At 35.7% G+C, this 20538-nt stretch overlaps 1 protein-coding gene across 4 annotated transcripts in view; it reads left to right on the forward strand.

Annotated features, from left to right (window-relative positions):
* The window catches only part of SEPTIN7 (septin-7), a 104417-nt gene that overhangs the window by 34877 nt on the left and 49002 nt on the right, over positions 1-20538 (forward strand). Inside the window, exon 1 of one of the 4 annotated variants that reach the window (XM_055347603.1) lies at positions 10993-11221. The exons of the other annotated variants lie outside the window; for them this stretch is intronic. Coding sequence (XP_055203578.1) covers positions 11167-11221 — 55 coding nt within the window. The 5' untranslated portion in view covers positions 10993-11166. Of the gene's footprint in view, positions 1-10992; positions 11222-20538 lie in introns of those variants that run through there. 4 annotated transcript variants of the gene reach the window in all.

Consider the following 20538-nt stretch of genomic DNA (forward strand, 5'->3'; position numbering starts at 1 on the left):
CCTAGTCATTATCAGCTTCCACATAGTTTGATAGTGTGAACTCCTCACTTTGCTGAATGTTATAGTCTAGGGACAACAGGGCATCTAAATACAAATTGGTCATTTTTTATGTGTTCAAAGAAACAGTTACCTATTTTAGTGGAGGAGGAAGATAGGTTGTTAGCTTGTATGTAATTGTGCTTTATGGATGATATAAGGAATTTTTCAAGATTTTTTTCACAGCACACTGACTTTAGGATCTGACCCCTAAGATGTAACTTTACAATTAGAAATAAAGCTGGAAAGGTAGACTAGCCAGGATTTTGGAAACCCTGATTGGCAATTTGATGGGGAGATTAGAATTCTTGATTTTGAATCTTTAAAAATTTAGGCATATCAAATAATGAAGGCATGTAGATCTCTATTCAGTGAAGTTGTCTAACCTGTTTGGCTTAGAACTTGACTATCATTAGTGTGCTCCCTAATTAGACTTAACTGTGATAGAGAATAAATTTTTAATTGTAATATCCTGTTTTTACTAGAATTCTTCAAGGAGGCAGAACTCAGAAGACTGTAGTTTGCTTTATTTAACTTGAAATAGTTCTTAAAACAGGTAGTATTAAACCTATTGTTCTGAATCCTAGGAAGATAGAATCCAAAATTCAGTCATTTCTGTAATCTTGAACTTTGCAAAATTTTTGTGATAACAGAATTTTAAACATTTAATGATATGTCAATAATGTATTTGACCTATGCCACATGTCTTTAGTGGCAGATTGGCACTTCTATTTTTTTTTTCCAGTGGGAGAGAGCTTAGAATATGTTGGTTTGGCCATTTTTTGGGATTCAGAGTTTATCCTAATTTTTTTTTGGTATATGCCTTATCGAGAAAGTTTAGGAGTTACTTAGTTAGTGATAGGATATACGATCAGAGAAAGTTTAGGAGTTACTTAGTTAGTGATAGGATATATGATCAGAGAAAGTTTAGGAGTTACTTAGTTAGTGATAGGATATACGATGACTATCCTAGTTGTCATTTTCCTCCACTGCCTGTTGATGTTTGAATTGATAAAATAACATCTATATCAGTTTATCAGGTTATTTGAAAAAATTGAAAGATAATATTGGCTCAAAATTTTGTATCTAGGCTGTTGAGCGTTTTGTGGTATTTTTAAGATATGTTAATTCCGTGAAATGTTTTGAGTTATGATTTTAAGATTTTTCCTTGAGCTCTGTATTTTTATTTTGCTTTTATTAATAGAAGTAACTTAACTGATAATGACTTCACAACATTGGGGATATACTAAAAACCATTGAATTATACACTTTAAAATGGTGAATTTTATCTTAGAAAAAGTAATTCAAAGAGAAACTTTAGAAGAAAAAAATCACATAATTCCACATGTCCACTATTTTAATTTTGTACATTCCTTCTAGCTGTTAAATCTGAATATTCTTTAAAGCACTTAAAAAATAAAGTTAATATATTTCATTGCAGAAATTGGGAAATGCAGAAAAGCAAAACGAAAATAAATATTGTCATCTGTCACCTATTGATAATAACTCTTAAGTATAGGAACATTTAGTATTCTTATGTGTATCTGTAATGTTCTATGATTGCCTTTTAAATGTGTAGTTAATTGTGATTATCTTGTGATATCGTACGTTCTTTCATAACCTATCTATTGGTCAAATTGTAGACTTTAATGGCCTGTATAGATTGGATATATCATTCTTGGTCATATTGTCAGGATAGTTAAAATTGTTAGCTAGTATTAATACTATAATATCGTTATAGTTATACCTTTGCTTCAATTTTTATTTATTTTCTTAGAATAATAAAGCTTGGGAAGTTTGAATTGCTGTTAAGATTGATGCATTGTTTTAAGGGTTTTGATACATAATACCAAATTGCTCTAAAACAAGTTGTGTACCATTTTGTACGCTCATCAAGTGTTGACAGCACTGTTTTTCCTGAATACTGCCAACATTGGATATTAATCTGATTCCTAAAACGTGGTATCTTATTTTCATCTGTATTTTATTGTTGCTAGTTATTTTATTTATTTATTTTTTGAGACGGAGTCTTGCTCTGTTGTCCAGGCTGGAGTGCAGTGGTGCAGTGTTGGTCCACTGCAACCTCCACCTCCCAAGTTCAGGCAGTTCTCCTGCTTCAGCCTCCCTGGGACTACAGGTGTGCACCACCACCCCCAGCTAATTGTGTATTTTTAGTAGAGATAGGGTTTCACCATGTTGGCCAGGCTGGTCGTGAACACCTATATTGACCTCAGGTGATCCACTTGCCTCGGCCTCCCAAAGTACTGGGATTACAGGTGTGAGCCACCACACCTGGCCATTGCAAGTTATTTTTTGTTTATTTATCTTTGATATTCTTTTATAAATGGTGTGTTCCAGTTTATTTTTAAAAACTTTTTTTTTGTTAAGTTTAGGTAGGTAGGTACTCTGAGGGCATTATTATTATTTTGTTGTTGGTAGTCATTGACATTTTTTTCCAGAATTTTTTGTGTGTTGTGTTTTCTATTAGCTTGATTTTTATATTATCCAAACTTACTTACTTACTTACTCCCTCCCTCCCTCCCTCCCTCCCTCCCTCCCTCCAGGGTCTTGCTTTGTCACCCAGGCTGGAGTGCAGTGTCACAATCTTGGCTCACTGCAGTCTCTGCCTCCTGGGTTCAAGTCATCCTCTCCCCTCAGCCTCCCAAGTAGCTGGGACTACAGTTGTGTGCCACCGTGCCCAGCTAATTTTTTGTTTTTGTATTTTTTTTGTAGAGGTGATGTTTCGCCGTGTTGCCCGTGGCTGATCTTGAACTCCTGGGCTCAAGCGATCCATCCGCGTTGGCCTCTCAAAGTGCTAGGATTACAGGTGTGAGCCATTATGCCCCACCTCAATCTTTTTCTTTGTGGTTTACTTAATGTCTTCTTGCTTGATTCAAGGTTATTAGAAGTTTTACTACATATTAAATATAAAGACTAAATGACTAATTAAAGACTAATTTTTTATTTTGAAATCTTAAATCCGTATGGTTTTTTGTGAGGCAGGAATCTGATGTTTATTTTTTAAATGGTTAAGTAGCCCTCCCAAAACCGTTTGTTACAAGCTTAATTTTTAAAAGTGTATATGCTTGGTTTGTTCTCTTTCTTACCCTTTGGTTTAGTTCATTGGTCTTCCTATATAAATACTACATTCTTGGAGTTATAAATTTCCAGCAATTATGTTGTTTATTTATGTAGGAAGATTACCAGAGTTTATGTTAATTTAGGGAGATAGGCAAACAGTAAGTCAAATGATTACAAACTGCTATTTTCTGGAAAGAAATAAACATGGTGAGACTTATTTGGAGTCATCAAGGAGGACCTGCCTTTTTGAAAAGGATATTTTTTCATGCTAATTCCTGAATTACATGACAGTTAGGAAATACTAAAAAGAGAAAAAAAGGAAAATAAAGACTTAGCAGCAAGAGATAATAATCATTAATATATGCTGTGTTTATCTTCCATATTTTACTTTGACCACTGCATAATGTTTCCAGCTGTGGCTATCTGATATTTTACCATTGCTTCATCATTTGACATTTGAATGATTTGTTTTGTTTAATCTCATAATAATGCTGCAATAAAAATTTTACAGAATGGAAATTTTGGTCAACATTTTAACGATAATGCTTAATGGCTATATGTGTATTCTAATCTGAGATGGAATATGCTATAATTTTTGTAATTTATTTTATGTTATGTTATTTTTGAGACAGAGTCTTGCTCTGTCGACCAGGCTGGAGTACAGTGCGCTATCTCGGCTCACTGCAACCTCCACCTCCCAGGTTCAAGCAATTCTCTGCCTCAGCCTCCCCAGTAGCTGGGATTATAGGCGCCTGCCACCACCACGCTCAGCTAATTTTTGTATTTTTAGTAGAGATGGGGTTTCACCATCTTGGCCAGGCTGGTCTTGAACTCCTGACCTTGTGATCCACTCGCCTCGGCCTCCCAAAGTGCTGGGATTACAGGCCTGAGCCATTGCACCTGAACCTGTAATTTATTTTTTTAGTGATGGACACTAGGTTTGTTTTTACCCCTACCCTTGTTACAAATAGCATGGCAATGAAGATCTTTAAACACACAGAGTTGTGTTATATGTGTGTTGGCAAGACAGAGGGCAGTATCATTATTATTTATTTGTTAATAATTCCTGAAGTAGGATTATTAGATCAAAGTATTTGAACATTTTGTGGCTCTTGGCACATACTGGCAAATTGTTCCTTTCTTTTCTTTCCCTTTTCCTTTTTCTTTTTTTACCTTCCCTTTTTCCCCTTCCCCCTTCCTCCCTTCCTCTTCCCCCATCCTCCCTCCTCCTCCCCCTTCTCCCTCCCTCCTTTCCCCTCCCCCCTCCCCCCCTTTTCCCTCCTCTTCCCCTTCCCCTTCCCTTTTCTTCTTTTCTTTTTGAAACAAGGTCTTGTTCTGGTGCCCAAGCTGGAGCCCAGTGGTATAATCAGAGCTCCCTGCAGCCTTGAGCCCCTGGGCTCAAGTGATTGTCCCACCTCAGCCTCCCAAGTACCTGGGACTACAGGCACACACCACTATGCCCAGCTAATTAAAAAAATAAAAATAAAAAAACAAAATTTGTTTTGTAGAGATGGGGTCTCACTGTGTTGCCCAGGCTAACCTTGAACTCCTGGCCTAAAGCAGTCCTCTCTCCTTGGCTTCCTAGAGTGCTGGGATTACAGGTGTGAGTCATCATGCCTGGCCAGCAAAATTGTTTTTTAAAAGTTTATGCTACTAAAGATTATATATTAAGAAAAAAGGAAATTTTTTTTTTTTCTGAATTTGAAGAGATTTATGGTGTATTTGAAGGTTAGGCTATTCATTCCATGGATGTTATGACTGTTTTAGATGCTTGAGAGGGATTTTAAAGGTACATGAATACACTATAATAGTAGAGGAGGAAAATAGTATACACATAACTATACCATGAATCATAATGTGTTAAGTGGCATAAGAAATTTGTAAACCAAATGTTATGGAAGTTTAGAGAAAGGAGACTTTACAGCTAAAAAGCATGCCATTATCTTAATCATTTACTAATTCTTGAGAAAAAATGGTACTTTTTTCCAGTAATTCGTATATTCATGTTTTGTTTGCTTAATTCTTAATCTGAATTAATGGCTTAAATCCAGTGTCTTAATCATGGAACAGTGTAGTTAGGAAAAATACTTCGAAAATCAGTCTTACAGATTGCAGTCTATTAGCCAGATGTAGTGGTGTGCACCTGTAATCCTAGCTACTCAGGAGGCTGAGGCAGGAGAATTGCTTGAACACGGGAGGCAGGGGTTGCAGTGAGCCGAGATCGTGCCACTACACTTCAGCCTGGGCGACAGAGTGAGTGAGATTCTGTCTCAAATGTAAAAAAAAAAAAAAATGTGGTTCTGTAACAAGAGCACTATCTGGATTGACATATGTAAGAAATGTAATCTTGATAATATTCCAGTTTCATTTAGCAGTCTTTTAAAAAGTCATCAATGTGATTTTAAAAATATAAGCAAGTCATTGAATTATGATTCTTAATCTGTTTTTGCTTCTCATACATATACTATCCTAATACGGTCTTTGAAAATAATACAAGAAACTCCAGTGTCGAAAAACACAGCTATCCTTTCTTTTGACAGACCAAGAGGCCTAAGATAAACTTCATAGTATATAGGCTGAATTAGTTAAGGATGGTCATGTTTGTCAGACCTAGAGAAACTGTTCTCTTGGTATTGAATACACTCAAGATTGATTGGATAGGTGGACTGAAGTAAAAATGGTATCACATTTGTTAATTTTAATTAGCTAGATGTTGGGACAGAAATGTGAAGGCCGCATAGTCTGTCAGTATTTTAAAAGAACTCAGTACTGAACGGAAGGCAAGGACATGAAGGGAGCACGTGTTAGTGTAACTTCTTTACAGATAGAAATGTAATTCTCACATAGAAGACTCATTTAGTATGTAGTTTTCATCTTGGCAAGGAAGACTGCTCTTTCTTTCTCCATAATGGGTAATTTCTAAATCTTTCCTAGTCTAGGTCATGGAGGCCAAATACTATTGTGGGTCAAGTGGGTCCATCCTTTTCTTAGGTGACTGTATCACATAAGTCTGAAATGTAATTTTAAATATGAGATAATAATATCACCTTCTGCCTAGCTATGACTACAGTCTAGCACCAAAGGAGGTCAGAATTTCCCCCTTTATATTTAGTCCATCTTTCTGTTGAAAGCATTTGTAGATTGAGTGGTTTTTGTATTATGAATCAGGTTTATTCTTTCCCAAGGCAGGAAGTTTTCAAGTATTACATTTTTTAATACACAGCAGGTGGATTTTGTCTGAAAGATAGTTTTATGCCAGGATATTGTACTTGTTTCACTATTGAACTACAGAACCTTAGAATTATTTTAAAGATTGGGAAGGTATAACCTGTCTCCCATGAAAGACCTTTGTAGTGGTAAATTTGCCAACCTTGTTAATTTTACTCAAACTTTGTTTTTGAAAAAAAAAAAAAACCTCATTTTAAGTAATAATTTTCATGTATTTATATCTAGGTCTTGGGGTTTTTTTGGTCTGTTTTACTATATAGGAGTATATAGCCATTTAAAGCAGTGGCTAAGATACTGAAGTCTGTGGATCAAATTTTTAGCAGGGAAGGGGGATGCTGAATGGGTTCACTGACTTGCCAAACTTTCTGAAATATAATTGAGATTTTTATCATGTCTTTATATTCTGGAGACAGATTGCATATTTAGAATCTCAAAAAGGTCATCTACCTAAAATATTGAAAATTATAGGTACAAAGTATTTTATATAATTAGAAGTGTATGTCATTATTTACTGCACATGATTACTGTGCTGAAAATAATGTGTTAATTTTAAATTTTGAAACAATTCTAAACAAAAGTTACAAGTACAGTACATAACTTTTTTCCTAGGATATTTGAGATGGATGCTTCTCTTTTGTCCCCCTAAATACTTTAGTATATCTCTCTTCCTCAAGGATATTCTCCTATATAGCCATAATATACCATCAAAATCAGAAAGTAACAAGTGTATGTTATACACACACAGACACACACATTTATATATATATATGTGTGTGTGTGTATGTATTGAAAAATATAAGTGCACACTTAAATCTCCAATTTCATTCCATCACTGTAGGGGTCCTAATTTTCATCTCTCCCATATTTGTATTGTCCTCTGATGGTGAAATACCATTATCTTCCATATGTGTACTTATTTGATCAGTCCCCCTGTAATTAATCCATCACCTCCTTCAGGTTCTTCCCTTTCTTCTCTGAAAAATATTAGGGAAGAACCAGAGGGAGGTAATGGATTAGTTAATTGCAGGGGGATTAGTGTAATTAAGGGGGAGGCAGTGGACCTGCTTACCTCTCTTGTGCTGTGATGTCTTATGCAAAGCCATTCTTCTCATGTGGATGCCCCCTCATCCTATTTAACTCAGACATCTCATGCTAGTCCATTCGTATGCTCTATTAGAAACTTTTCCTCATTCCGTAGGCTCTAATACCCTAATACCCTGTTCTGGGCCACTGTGGATTTCTCTCCAGCATGGACACCTACCTCTGTCAGTCTCACGTAATGACTTTTGGACTGAATTTTTAGGAAGAAATATGGAAAAGATAGAGCTGAAATAATTTTGAAGTGTTCAAAAGCCAGTATTTGACTGTATTATAGAATTAATTGGTATGGGAATAGAATAGTTTTTTCGATGCCTAAAAATGTAGAAAAATTAGTAAAATTGTTATTTTGGACTGCCATAGAAAAAAATAGTGGAGATAAAAAGCTCTGGAAAAATTTAGCTTGGAAATTAAAATTATCTGCATATGCCTACCAGTGTTGCAGAGTTATAATATTTACATATATTTTGATAAACAAAGTAGCATGTCCCCCAAATTTACTAACAGTTGAAACAAATAGGTTGATATTTAGAAGGAAGAAAGTTTTAGACTTTGGGGCTTCTGTTTCTTGTACTGCCCAGAACTCTAAGTAAGCAGATGATAAATACAAGGTAATTATGCATATCAAAGAATCAAATGTGAAGATTTGATTGTGAAGAGTTCATTCTTAACTCAAGTTTTTAATGATCAAAGGCTATAAATTGTTTATTATGTTACAGATGGAAATAATTACAGCAATAACATAAAAGATGAGCTCTTTCATAGCATGCTTGTCCTGGTTCAGAGGGTAAATTTTAATTGAATGAATAGTAATTAAGTTTATGTACATCAGCAGTGTAAGTGCTAAGAATTACTGATCAAGCGGATGACATGAAAATGAAAATGATTACTTCTACCCTCAAAGGAATTTCCAGGGAAATGCACACTACTAATTGCATTTAATTGAATAAATGGTATAGTAATGTACATTTAAAGTGCCATGTAGTCAGGAGTTTTTATTTAGATTTATGTGGTAACTTTATTAGTCTGATAGGATTGATTAGAATCTTGAAACTAGTAACTCACTATTGTGTTTAAATTTGGAATTTACAATTTATTTTGGCAATTTTGTAAAATTTTATTCATGTTTTTGACTTATGTTTTTGTCACACCATGAAAATAAGCCTTCTGTATTTAAACTAACTTTATATCTACTTTGTAAAAGTGCAGCAGCTGTTACACTGAAAAGAATATCATACTTAGTCCAGTTTAAAACTTCAATTTCTGTCACAGACAAGCTGTATGACCCTGGACAGATCACTTTGAATCTCACTTTCCTTTTCACAACAAATATTTACCTAGTCTTTTTTTTTGAGACGGAGTCTCACTCTGTTGCCCAGGCTAGAGTGCAATGGCGTGATCTCGGCTCACTGCAACCTCCGTTCCCCTGGGTTCAAGCAGTCTTCTCCTGCCTCAGCCTCCCGAGTAGCTGGGACTACAGGCGTGCACCACCATACCAGGCTAATTTTTGTATTTTTAGTAAAGACAGGATTTCACCATGTTGGCCAGGCTGATTTCCAACTCCTGACTACAAGTGATCCACCCTCCTTAGCTGGGATTACAGGTATGAGCCATTGCTCCAAACCTTACCTTGTCTTTTCTAATCCAAGCATTGTGTTGTGATTACAAAAAGTAAACGAAGGGCAGACTCATTCATGTGTGTAATCCCAGCACTTTGGAAGGCCCAGGTAGGAGGATTGCTTGAGCCTAGGAGTTCGAGACGAGCCTGGGCAACAGAGTGAGACCCCATTTCTAAAAAAATATAAAAAATAAAAATAAAAGAGCTGTGGTAGGGTTCCTTAAGAACTTGTGGGTGTAGGATGGTGGTAGAGTGGAGATACTTACACAGGAATGCTGTGTACTGTGAGTGACCACCCCTGCCTCACAGAGGGCTTGAGATAATTGTGTATATGAGTGTACTACATATATATATTATATATGTAAAATACCTAGTACATCTGTAAATTGTATAAATGTTATTTTTAAACATATTTTTATTCGTGCATTTTCATGACTTAGTTTTAAGATCCAAAACGAGGAATGAAGAAAAGGGAAAGCAGGGATGGTAGACAATGATATGCAATTAATAAGCTAAATATTTGATTAATCCTTACTTTGGACTTCTGTTTTGGTTGAACTCTTTTGATTATAAACATTCGGGGCAAATGTGTGCTCTTTGTAATTCAGTATAAATTGCTGGGCAAAGCTCTTTTCTGGTGAGAGTCAGATTTAAAAGATGGTTGAGAATTTATTCTTTTCCTTCTTAAAACATGGTTTAGCTGAGTAGCTTAGATTCTTAAAAACACAATATGACTTTTTACCTGTCTATTCTGTGCAGGTAAATATCGTGCTCAAGTTTTTTATGTGATATGACTATTTAGTCTGAAGGGTGCACTTGCTTTATAGTTGCTGAATATTAATGCTACCCCTTGGAAACCTTTCGAGTATCTTGTTTTCCCTTGACTGTGTCAGGTATTTAATGTTAGTGATAGGAAGACTCTTAGGAATTGATTTTTTTTAAAGTTAATAAACTTTAAAAAAAGTTTTACTTTGAGATTTTGGACCTGATTTTATATATGTGGATGTTTGCCTTTGTTGTTGAATCAACATGAATTATATATTTGTTTGAAATGTGGTTGGATATTTAGATAACTCCTGTTTTTTTTTTATATAACAGATATTCAGATATATGGCTTGAAATTTTCTTCCTATAAAAACTAGGACTTGTTACAAAATGTTTTTTGATTAGAAAAGTAATATGAAGGAAGTATATGGCATTTTAAGAGAGAGGACATCACCATTGTTAAATTTTGTTATTTTTCTGCATCTTAGGCATAGCTGTAATACCATATTCATTTTGTATACTTTCTTCATCTAATGCTGTGGCAAGCATTTCTCTATGTCAGATTTTTAAAAGCTAATTTTCAATGGCTGAATATTTTTATAGGTGTATCATAATACGCTTAGCCTGCCTCCGATTGTTGGACCTGGAAGGTCTCCCTCTGCCACCACACACACACTTTTTTTATTGTTAAAATATTATTGCAGTGTTTTTCTCTGTGTGTTTCATTCCTAGAAGTAAATGGCATGGTAAAGGATGTTAACTGAAAATGTCATACCAACTAATACAGTTTCTATAGGTGTGTGAATGCTCATATGTGTCTCATCCTTGCCAATATTGAGTGGAAATCTCTTTTATTTTCCTGGAGAAGTTGGTTCTTTAGCAGGAGGGAAGCATTTGAGAGTGTCTTCAGGATGTCTGAACTTTGCAGTCTCTTCAATAAATAACTTCCCATAACTTCCCACTCTGTAATTTGCCCACCTGTATTACCCCACCCCCAAGCCTCAGACTTTAGGAAATGGCATCAGGCCTGTATCTGGAGAGTTCAGAGTTCTGTGAGGTAGAGCATTCCTTCCAATGGGACCTAGAATTCCTAGAGTTGCAAAATTCTACTGATTAGACCCAGGAGGTCTCAGGAGTCCAGAGTTGCTTGGAGCTTGGCTCAGAATTCCAAGGGGGCCCATAACTCCATGAGGCCCAGAGTTCCTGGCTCGGGAACATTGGGAGGCCTGGGATACTGTGGCTTAGACTCAAGCAGAAAGGTGAACACGGATCTTTATCAGCAGATACCAAATTTGACATTTAAAGGAGATTTCTGAGCAGCTGCAGACCTCGCCAAGACCATGGAGGTTCCACTGACTATTCCCATGCCTGTGCTCCAGCTGCTCAGGCTTGAAGGTATGTGAAATAATGTCACTACATTAGAGCAGCGTCTCTGCACACTTATGGGAGTCTGCAGCTGTGACACATAGAAGTTGGCCGTGTCCAGATTGGTGGCTCCGAAGTGGGCAGCCTTGTGCACACAGTCGTGCAGTGTGAAGCTCACCTGTCGATGCACTGTAGCCAGCATGCTGCAGAGGTAACACTCCCGAAGGGCAGCTCGAGCCCACTGCTCCAGGGATTCCTGCGATTCTTGAACTATGGGACCACTCTTGGATTTCAGGAACCTCTGGCTTCAAGGGCCCCAGCATCCGTCAGGGGCAGTGCCATGGCTGAAGCCATCAGGGCCCCAGGGTAACTGGAACACAGGCACAGGAATAGTCAGTGGAGTCTGCATTGTCTTGGTGAGGTCCACAGCTGCTCGGAAATCTTTTTTAAATGTCAAATTTGGTATTTGCTAATTTGGTATTAGAGGTTTTACATTTTATTTTACTTGCCTTTGATTATTTATTTGAACTTTTTAAAAAAGTACTGTTCTTTATTTGGAAATTTTGTACTTGCAACTTTTTTAATGTCAAAAGTCTTCTTTTTGAAACTTTTTTTGCCTAGCTTTTTATTAAGTATAGTCATGCCATTAATGACAATTTCATGGTTATATTTCTTGTGAATGTTGTAACTTAAAAATAAATGAGTACAGTACTCTTTTATTTTTAAAGAAATATAGTGAGATATAATTCACATAATCATGGTATGATTCAAATACTTCATCCCTGGTCCTTAGGGGATACGTTTTGGTATATGAGATTTATAAAAAGTAAGAACTTAAAAGGATCTATAGGTTATCTAATTCAAAGAGTTAAAAACTACCCACTTCTGCTTTGAAAGCTACTTCTTAGAACCACTGTATAGAACATGCTACCTGATGAAGAATAAATCAACACCTTGCTTCCTGTCTTCTATCCATTAGATATCCAGGTAAAATAATATCTGTTTTCCTGATATTTCTCCTTTACTTACACTCCAGCATGCCACGTGGCCAACTGTAAGTTGCCCTCTACTTTTGTAGAGCCCTTTGCTGTGTTTCTGCAAAATCTACTTTTTCTGATTCATGTAACTCAAAACTAGCTCTATTTTCTTCCAAATTAAAATTCTTACTTTCTTAATTAATGCTGGCCCAAAATAGAAATTAGAGGGAAAGTCTTATTCCAGGATCTGAAAGACTAATAGTATTCACAAGAATACTTGATTTTTTTTTTTTGAGATGGAGTCTCGCTCTGTTGCCCAGGCTGGAGTACAGTGGCGTGATCTCGGGTCACTGCAAGCTCCGCCTCCCGGGTTCACGCCATTCTCCTGCCTCAGCCTCCCGAGTAGCTGGGACCACAGGCGCCCACCACCACGCCCAGCTAATTTTTTGTTTTTTTTTTAGTAGAGACGGGGTTTCGGCATGTTAGCCAGGATGGTCTTGATCTCCTGACCTCGTGATCCACCCATTTTTAAGGAGGAATGTGTATTGAATGATCAATTAGAATTTCAGGTAATGGGAAGAATTTAGAGGAACATTGAGGGACAGCTCATAGACAGTATTTAAACCGTCAATTTCAACTCTTTTCAGTTTAGCAAAAGAACTTATAGAAACTTGGTATGTATCTTATGAAACTTTGCAGACCCTAACCTAACCTAGGTCCGGCAGTATCTTTTACTACAAAATTGGGATAATCATTTTCTAAATAATCATGAAGAAAATGTTCTGAGTAGGCAGTAAGGATTTCTCTGGTAACATGATGATTTAAAAATGTAATTGTCCACTTGAAATGGGTTGTATAAAGAATGCTTCTATTTCTGAGTATAGCAAGAAAGATCATAACATACCTCTTGGCGCCTCCCAGCCTCAGACATGTAGCAAGTGAAAGCTGTTTGAATTGGCAAATGAGGTAATTGTTGAGTAGCTGGTTGGAATGTTTGCTACTAGGTATCCAGCAGAATTGTTAGTTCTTAGTACTGGTGCAATTACAGTAATTAGAATAAGTAAACTTCTTTTAAGATAATTGTAGGGCCAGGTTATATAGAGCTTGTTTAGCTTGCCTTTTAGTATTAGCATGTACATCAGTGTGTATGTTAAAGGATACCCTAATAGATTTTGTGGAGATGAAATTGTCTTATAGTAAATTCCAGATCAACATATGTATGGAATGTATCTAATGTAGTCTAGACCAGTGGCTCCCAGTTTTTTTGGCACCAGGGACTGGTTTCGTGGAAGACAATTTTTCTGCCAGGGTGTGTGTGTGTGGGAGGGGGGCAGGATGGTTTCGGGATGAAACTGATCATCAGGCATTATATTCTTATAAGGAGGACGCAACCTAGATCCCTCACATGTGCAGTGTGCAATAGGGCTTGCATTCCTTTGAGAATCTGATGCTGCCACTGGTCTGACAGGAGGCGGAGCTCTGGCAGTAGTGCTCACTACCACTCACCTCCTGCTGTGTGGCCTGGTTCCTAACAGGCCACGGACTGTGGGTTGGGGATGCCTGGTCTAGATTGTTCTTCACAGATTAAATCTTCACCAGATTAAGTTTATTAAAAAGTAAAACAAAGAATAGCGCCCACTTGGCAAAACATCTTGGTGTGGTATCTTTTCTTCATTTTACAGCCAGATGTAAAATAAAAATAAACCTCTACTTTTAAATTTCCCATCCAGTACTTAATTTCTCACCATTTGGCTTCTCTCCTTAATACAAAACTACTTTTATTAAAGATCAGTAAAAGGCCTTCTGGTTGTCTTTTTCTTTAACTTATTTGGCATTACTGACCATTTTTTCCTTGAAACTCTTCCTCACTTTTTGTGATATTGCCTCCTGGTTTACCTGGTTGTGTTGAAGCCTGCTTTATTAGGATCCTTTCCTGTGGGGCCATCTTTAAATGTTAATGTAATCTGGCATATTGCCCTATGTCATCCTTATTTACTAGAATTTCTTAATTTTCTTTTTAGGGACAGGACAACATGAACGTAAGAATTTCTTAATTTCATCTACCTTTCAAATCATTTTGGAAGCTTCTTCAAAGTATTCCTGGAAACACTTGCCTAGATATTCTGGGCTTTGGGTCTAGGATGGAATATGATCATCTATTTTGAAATACCTCGTGAGACGACACTAATATGTATTTTGGTTAAGAACTATAGTTTGTTGCTGTCTCACCTCTTAATAGGTTTCATTTGAGGTGCTTTTTAAAATGTCAAGCCCTGTGCATTTAATTAATAAAGTAGGTATCTTGATCAAGGTCATATACTTGTAGGTGATTGAACTAGGATTTGAATTTGAACAAAATTGATTTCAAAACCCAGGAGAAAAATGAAGGAAGGAGTTAGAGGAACAAGGTAGAAAAGCTCCACAGTGTGATCACCAGCTCCTCTCAGGCTTTCCTCTTGCCTCTACTCTAACATGGTAAAACATTCTGAAAGGACTTAAAGATTCTGTTTCTAAAAATCCTTTGCTTTCTTTTCTATACAATTGCTATAAAATGGTAAAAGTGACTCCTTGAATCTACAGATATCCCAGAAAGTTGAAATGCTTATTGAAATGATACTCCATCTTTCAAAGCCTCATTGAAATGTGACCTCCTTTCCAGGCTAGTGTGATTTCTCAGTTTTCTGAAATTCTGTCGCTTTGGGGTATCTCATTCATGATTTTGATAAAATTCTGCCTTGTTTGTTCATTGTTTGTTTGCATATCTTACCTCTTCTACCATACTAAGATTTTTATGATCAAGGACTACATCTTATCTTTGCGTTCCTCATTCATTTGTTTGATAAAAATTTAATGATCACTTATAAAATGTCAGGTACTACTTTAGTCTCAGAAAATCTAGAGATTAATAAGAAATGTGTATGAAGTTGAGATGCTGAGTAAAACAAAGATAAGCAAGCATCTTTAAAGCAGGACTTCTCAGATTCTTTTATTATAAATACTGTGGGATCCCAATCCCAAAGACCTGAAGAAACCTGACTTTAGCTATTATAAACAAATATTATTGTGACTTTCTTCAAAACCTTATAAACAAATATGTGATGAATGTTTTATTTTTAGGCTTGAAATTTAACATTCTTGAGTAGTGATAGAATATGTGGCTTTCATGGACAAGTCCTCAAAGATAAAAAGGACATGGGTTATTTTAACCTGCTTATTAGGTTGAAGTACATGTGTTGTATTACTGACTCTAGTTACTCTTGTTTCTTAATTTTCATAGAGTAACACCTTAAATTGTAAATATTATGTTTTGTTTTAATAAGGACAAAAAAATTTAAAATCCAGTTATTTCCCCTTAAACTGCAGTAAAATGAGGGAATGATAATGACATTGTTGCAAAACATGTATAATGCATTTCAAAGTCAAAATAAATGTAAAATAGGCATTAATTTGGAACATTCAAAAATTTATTTGGATTTATTAAAATATTAGTTTGAAGAAATATGAAATGTTAGATATTCTTTTTATCTTGAGTAATTTTTTTCTTAAGCCAGTATATATATTATTCTGAACTCTAATCTTAAATGTTTTCTAAATAATGCAGAAGTACACTTGATTTGGGTTGTTTCCACAGATTTTGTGTTTAAGTAGAGTTTGATTTGATAGGACTGATTATAGTTCTCTATTGTTTTGCATTAATGATACTACTTCCTTCCCTTTAGTAAAGCCAATGAACAAGGATCAATTGTAGTTATAAGTCACTTTGAGATTATTAGACAAGGCTGCTATATTTTGTCTTGTAATTATAGGCCATTTGACATTTTGGTATGGAAGTAAATATTACTCTACTAAATGTGAGTAGAAATTAATATTAATGTTCAAACTCAGGCATAGCCTCACTGCTTTCAACATTCCTTTTTATTTATTTTGAGGCCAGTACCCTTTAGTGTCAATAAATTGCCAACCTTACTCTTCTACTTTACCCACCTGCATCCCTGTTTCAAATGTTTATTCCCTTCTTAAGGCTGTCTACTTCACCTTTGACCCTTATTCTTAGTAGTTGCACTAGGGTCCTTTCTTTTTCTTTGAGAAAATGTGAATAGTAATAAAATACATTCCATTGCAACTACCTATTACTGATATTCAAGTGTCCACTGTGCCAAGGTATGATTCTAATGAGATCACTTATTCCTCACACCAACTCTGTGTTGTTGTAGGTACTGCTTTTATCTGCATTTCATAGATGAGGGCACTGACACACAGAAGTATGGTTTGCCCAAGGTCACAAGACAGATTTATTGATGGAACTGAGATAAGAGATTTCAAGGAAATTTTAAGCTCTAATGGACTACTATAACCTTTGCCCCTAGACTTTTCCAAAGTTACACAACTACTTTCTTACAATTATTGGTACTTTTGAAAAAAAAATGAGATAACTTGGATTAAGGGTATGTGATACTTAAGGAAGCACAGAAAAATTTGGAATACACTTAATTTACACCTTCAGGGTACTTCTTAGGAAAAATTTCCAGGGAAGAATAATAGTATTACCAAACTATTTTTGTATTTGTCAGGTGCTATATTTTACTCTGCTACCAAGTAAAAGGACTGCTCACTCATTACAAAATAGCTTGTTTTTAGAGCTCCCAGTCACAATGATTTGAGTAAGGTGACTTTGCTTATGGGAAATAAACTATTTTATCAGGCTTATTTGAATGACATTTTGGTAACCTCTGTGTCACGATAATAGAATCATTAAGACAATACAATAAGCTACAAATACCTCATTTGTATGAGGTACTTGACTTGAGTCAATACAATAACCTACAAATACCTCATTTGTATGAGGTACTCGACTGAGTACTTTAGGAGAATATTCACTGAATCAGTGTTATTCTTGAAAGGACGTAGATCTATTATTGTATCTTGTAAAATGTTCTTTTTTCCATCTTTCTCAGCCTGCTAAAGAGGTTATGATTTAGTTTCAGGACAGATGTGGAATTTGATACTAGGGGTAGGTAGAAGTACTCAGTCTGACAAGATTAAAGGCTATTGAACTTAGTTTCTCTCTTCTTCCTCTTCTAAATTTTTAATTGCTTTATCCTTTACTTTTCCATTTGAAACTCATTGTGGTTAGTGCAGTAAAAGCAGTGGCCCTGGTGCTCAAGCATGTAATCCCAGCCCTTTGGGAGGCCGAGGTGGGAAGATTGCTTGAATCCAGGCGTTTGAGACCAGCCTGGGCAAGATAGTGAGACCTCATCTCTTAAAAAAATATTTGCTGGATGTGGTGGCATGCACCTGTAGTCTCAGCTACTCGGGAGGCTGAGGTGGGAGGATCACTTGAGCCCAGCAGGCAGAAATTGCAGTAAGCCATGATTGTGCCTCTGACTTAAACCTGCGCGACAGAGTGAGACTCTCCTCGGGGCTGGGGGGGACGTGGGTCAGGACATAGAGGTCAAGAAGCATGTTCTTTTCACCTGCTCAGAGTCTGGGAAGTATAGTATGATTAAGGACATGAGATTTGCCATTCAGATTGAGCTGTAGCTCTGCTACTTGGTGGAGGTATTTGTTATTGGCAAGTTACTTTCAGAGATTTCGTTTACTTAGCTGTAAAATTGTTTAAAGAATCTTATGTAGAGTTTTGTAATTATTGAAGTCATTGAATGCATGTGAAGTGCCTAGTTCAATGTCTTTCTTATAGTTATTGAATAAAAATATTAAGTGTTATTGTTAATGAAGATACTGGTAAAATATCCCATGTCAGATATGGTCCAACCTGGTTAACCAGATTGGAAGGTAGTTGGGAATTTTGGCACAGAGTCTTTAATGGATAAATGAGAGTGGGTATTTAGAAAGGCAGTGGAACATACTGCCTGGTGTCAAATACTGATTACCGCTTATTAACTGTTTGGCACTAGTAAGTTATTTCACTTTTGTTTCTGTTTTTTCACCTTAAAATGGTATTGATAATGATGCAGATTGAGTATCCCTAATCCAAAAATCTGAAATCTCAGATACTCCAAAGTTTGAAACTTTGAGTGCTGACGTGATGCTCAAAGGAAATGCTCATTGAACCAGTTTTTGGATTTTGGATTTTCAGATTAGGGATGCTGAACTGATGAGCAATGCAAATATTCTAAAATTTGAAAAAGCCCCACATCTAACACGCTTCTGGTCCCAAGCATTTTGGATAAGTGATACACAACCTGTAGCATCTATCTCATGGTATTATAAAGGTTAACTAAGTCAATGCTTGTAAAATACTGGCACACAGAAGAATTTATAACTTACTGGCTGTCACTGTCATTATTTTTGATGCATAGTGGTATCAGTGCTAGAGGATTTGGGGATTCAAAATTTGAAAAATGCCCCCCAGGGGACATCTCTCAACATCTGGAAGCATTTTTGTTTGCCACAGCTGGGGAGGAGGGATGCTAACTGGCTTCTAATGGGTAAAGGCCAGGGATGCTGCCAAGCATCCTTCAGTGAACAAGGCACTCCTCACAATAAAGAATTATCCAACCCAAAATGTCAGTAGTGCCAAGATTGAGAATTCCTGTAGTACAGCTGTCTGGAGCTGTAGTTGCCAGCATCTGCAGCAACCTGTGCCTGATGCCTGCCTCTCATTTACTCTGTAGTCTCTTACTGGACTCAATAATCATTTTTCTCTTAACTTTTATCCCAGTACTCCCAATCACTATATTTGCAGGTAGCCTGTTCTCAGGCATTCTTGACTTCTTTGTAGTATAACATATTATCAACCCCTTTAAATATTAAAAGTTAAAATTAAATATTATATAATTTATGGTTCTTGTAGAAAAACTGATGTACAAAGAAGAAAAATTTAAATGTTTCATAACCTTTCCCATCTAGAAATAAACACTGTTACAAAGTTGGTATATTCACTTTTATTATTACCCTCCCCTTAGCTTCCCAAAGAAAGAAAAGCTTATAAAATATTTTATTTTTAAAAAACTAAATTCTAAAGATATTTAGTAAAAAGCAAGTTTCCTTTTTTCTCTCACCTTCATTTCCAGTCCTGTCTCTAGAAATAAGCATTAAATTGGTGCAAGTCTTTTGGCATTTTTTTATACTTTTATATACACCAGGCATTCCTATGTCAATTTTTTTGTGTGTGTAAACAGTACCATGCTATAAGTACTGTTCTGTGAATGTGTTTTCCCTATCACTGAATATACTGTATATATATATATATATATATATATATATATATATGCACACTGAATATTCCTGTCAGTATATTCTTAGCAATTTTGTGGTATTCTGTAATATCTTTATCATGATTTATACAGTCAGCTATTAATGAAGATGGATGTTCGTAGTTACAAACAGTGCTTAGGTTCCTTGGATTTCTAGGCACACATATAAATGCTTCTGTAATGTACATTTCTGAAAGTGAAATCCTGGGTCAAAAGGCATGTAGATTTAAATTTTGATAGATTACCAAATTATTCTTCAGAAAAGCTGTAGCAGTTTACAGTTTCACCAAGAACCACCCCTGATGGTTGACTTACTTTCTTTAGGCTTATTTTAAGCATGAGTTTTTCTCCAAATACTTTAGTCAGATCTCTTAGATTTTTATGTGTAATACTCATTTTGTTTGTATTTGAGTAATTTTCACATAGGAAGAGTTAAGGAGAGATATCTAAGTAGGTGGATGGATTGTGTTATTTTTTATTAATTTTTAATTTCACTACAGAGAATTCAGAGAATATGATCTGTAGGTTCCAGCATTGATTGATTTTTCTGTGTAGCCTTACATAGGATTAGCTTATTTAAGTATTCCATAGGTTTCAAAAATATGTTTATTCTTTGGGTAGAAATTTGTGTATATATATTTGACAATTAAGCATATTATTTAAATCATTTTTATTTTTTCAGCGCTTGATTTATCCATATCCAAAAGACCTATTAGTCTTTTAATGTGGAACTTGCTAACTTCCTGTTGTTTCCAAGTTTTTGCCTTAAATATTTTTAACATTTTGTTATTTATATTCTTACTTCTGTCATATCAAACTTCCATGTGTTTCTAATTTCCTTAAATGAATCACAGAAATAATACAACTACTTATTGAGCACTTAATGTGTACCAGGCACTGTGCTTAGATTTCACATATATTACCTAATTTAGTCCTCATAGTTCATACTCTTATACTAATTTGATATGTAAGAAAACAGAAAATGCAAGTATCTTGCTCACTGTAATTATGGAATTATAATAATGGAATTATACAGTATGTATTCTTTTTAGATTGGCTTCTTTCGCTCACCAGTGTACATTGGTCTGTGTCTTTTCATGGTTTGGTAGCTGATTTCTTTTTGGTGCTGAGTGATATTCCATTTTCTGGATAT

The sequence above is a fragment of the Gorilla gorilla genome, chromosome 6, assembly GCF_029281585.2.
Source record: "Gorilla gorilla gorilla isolate KB3781 chromosome 6, NHGRI_mGorGor1-v2.1_pri, whole genome shotgun sequence".
Classification (NCBI taxonomy): Eukaryota; Metazoa; Chordata; class Mammalia; order Primates; family Hominidae; genus Gorilla; species Gorilla gorilla.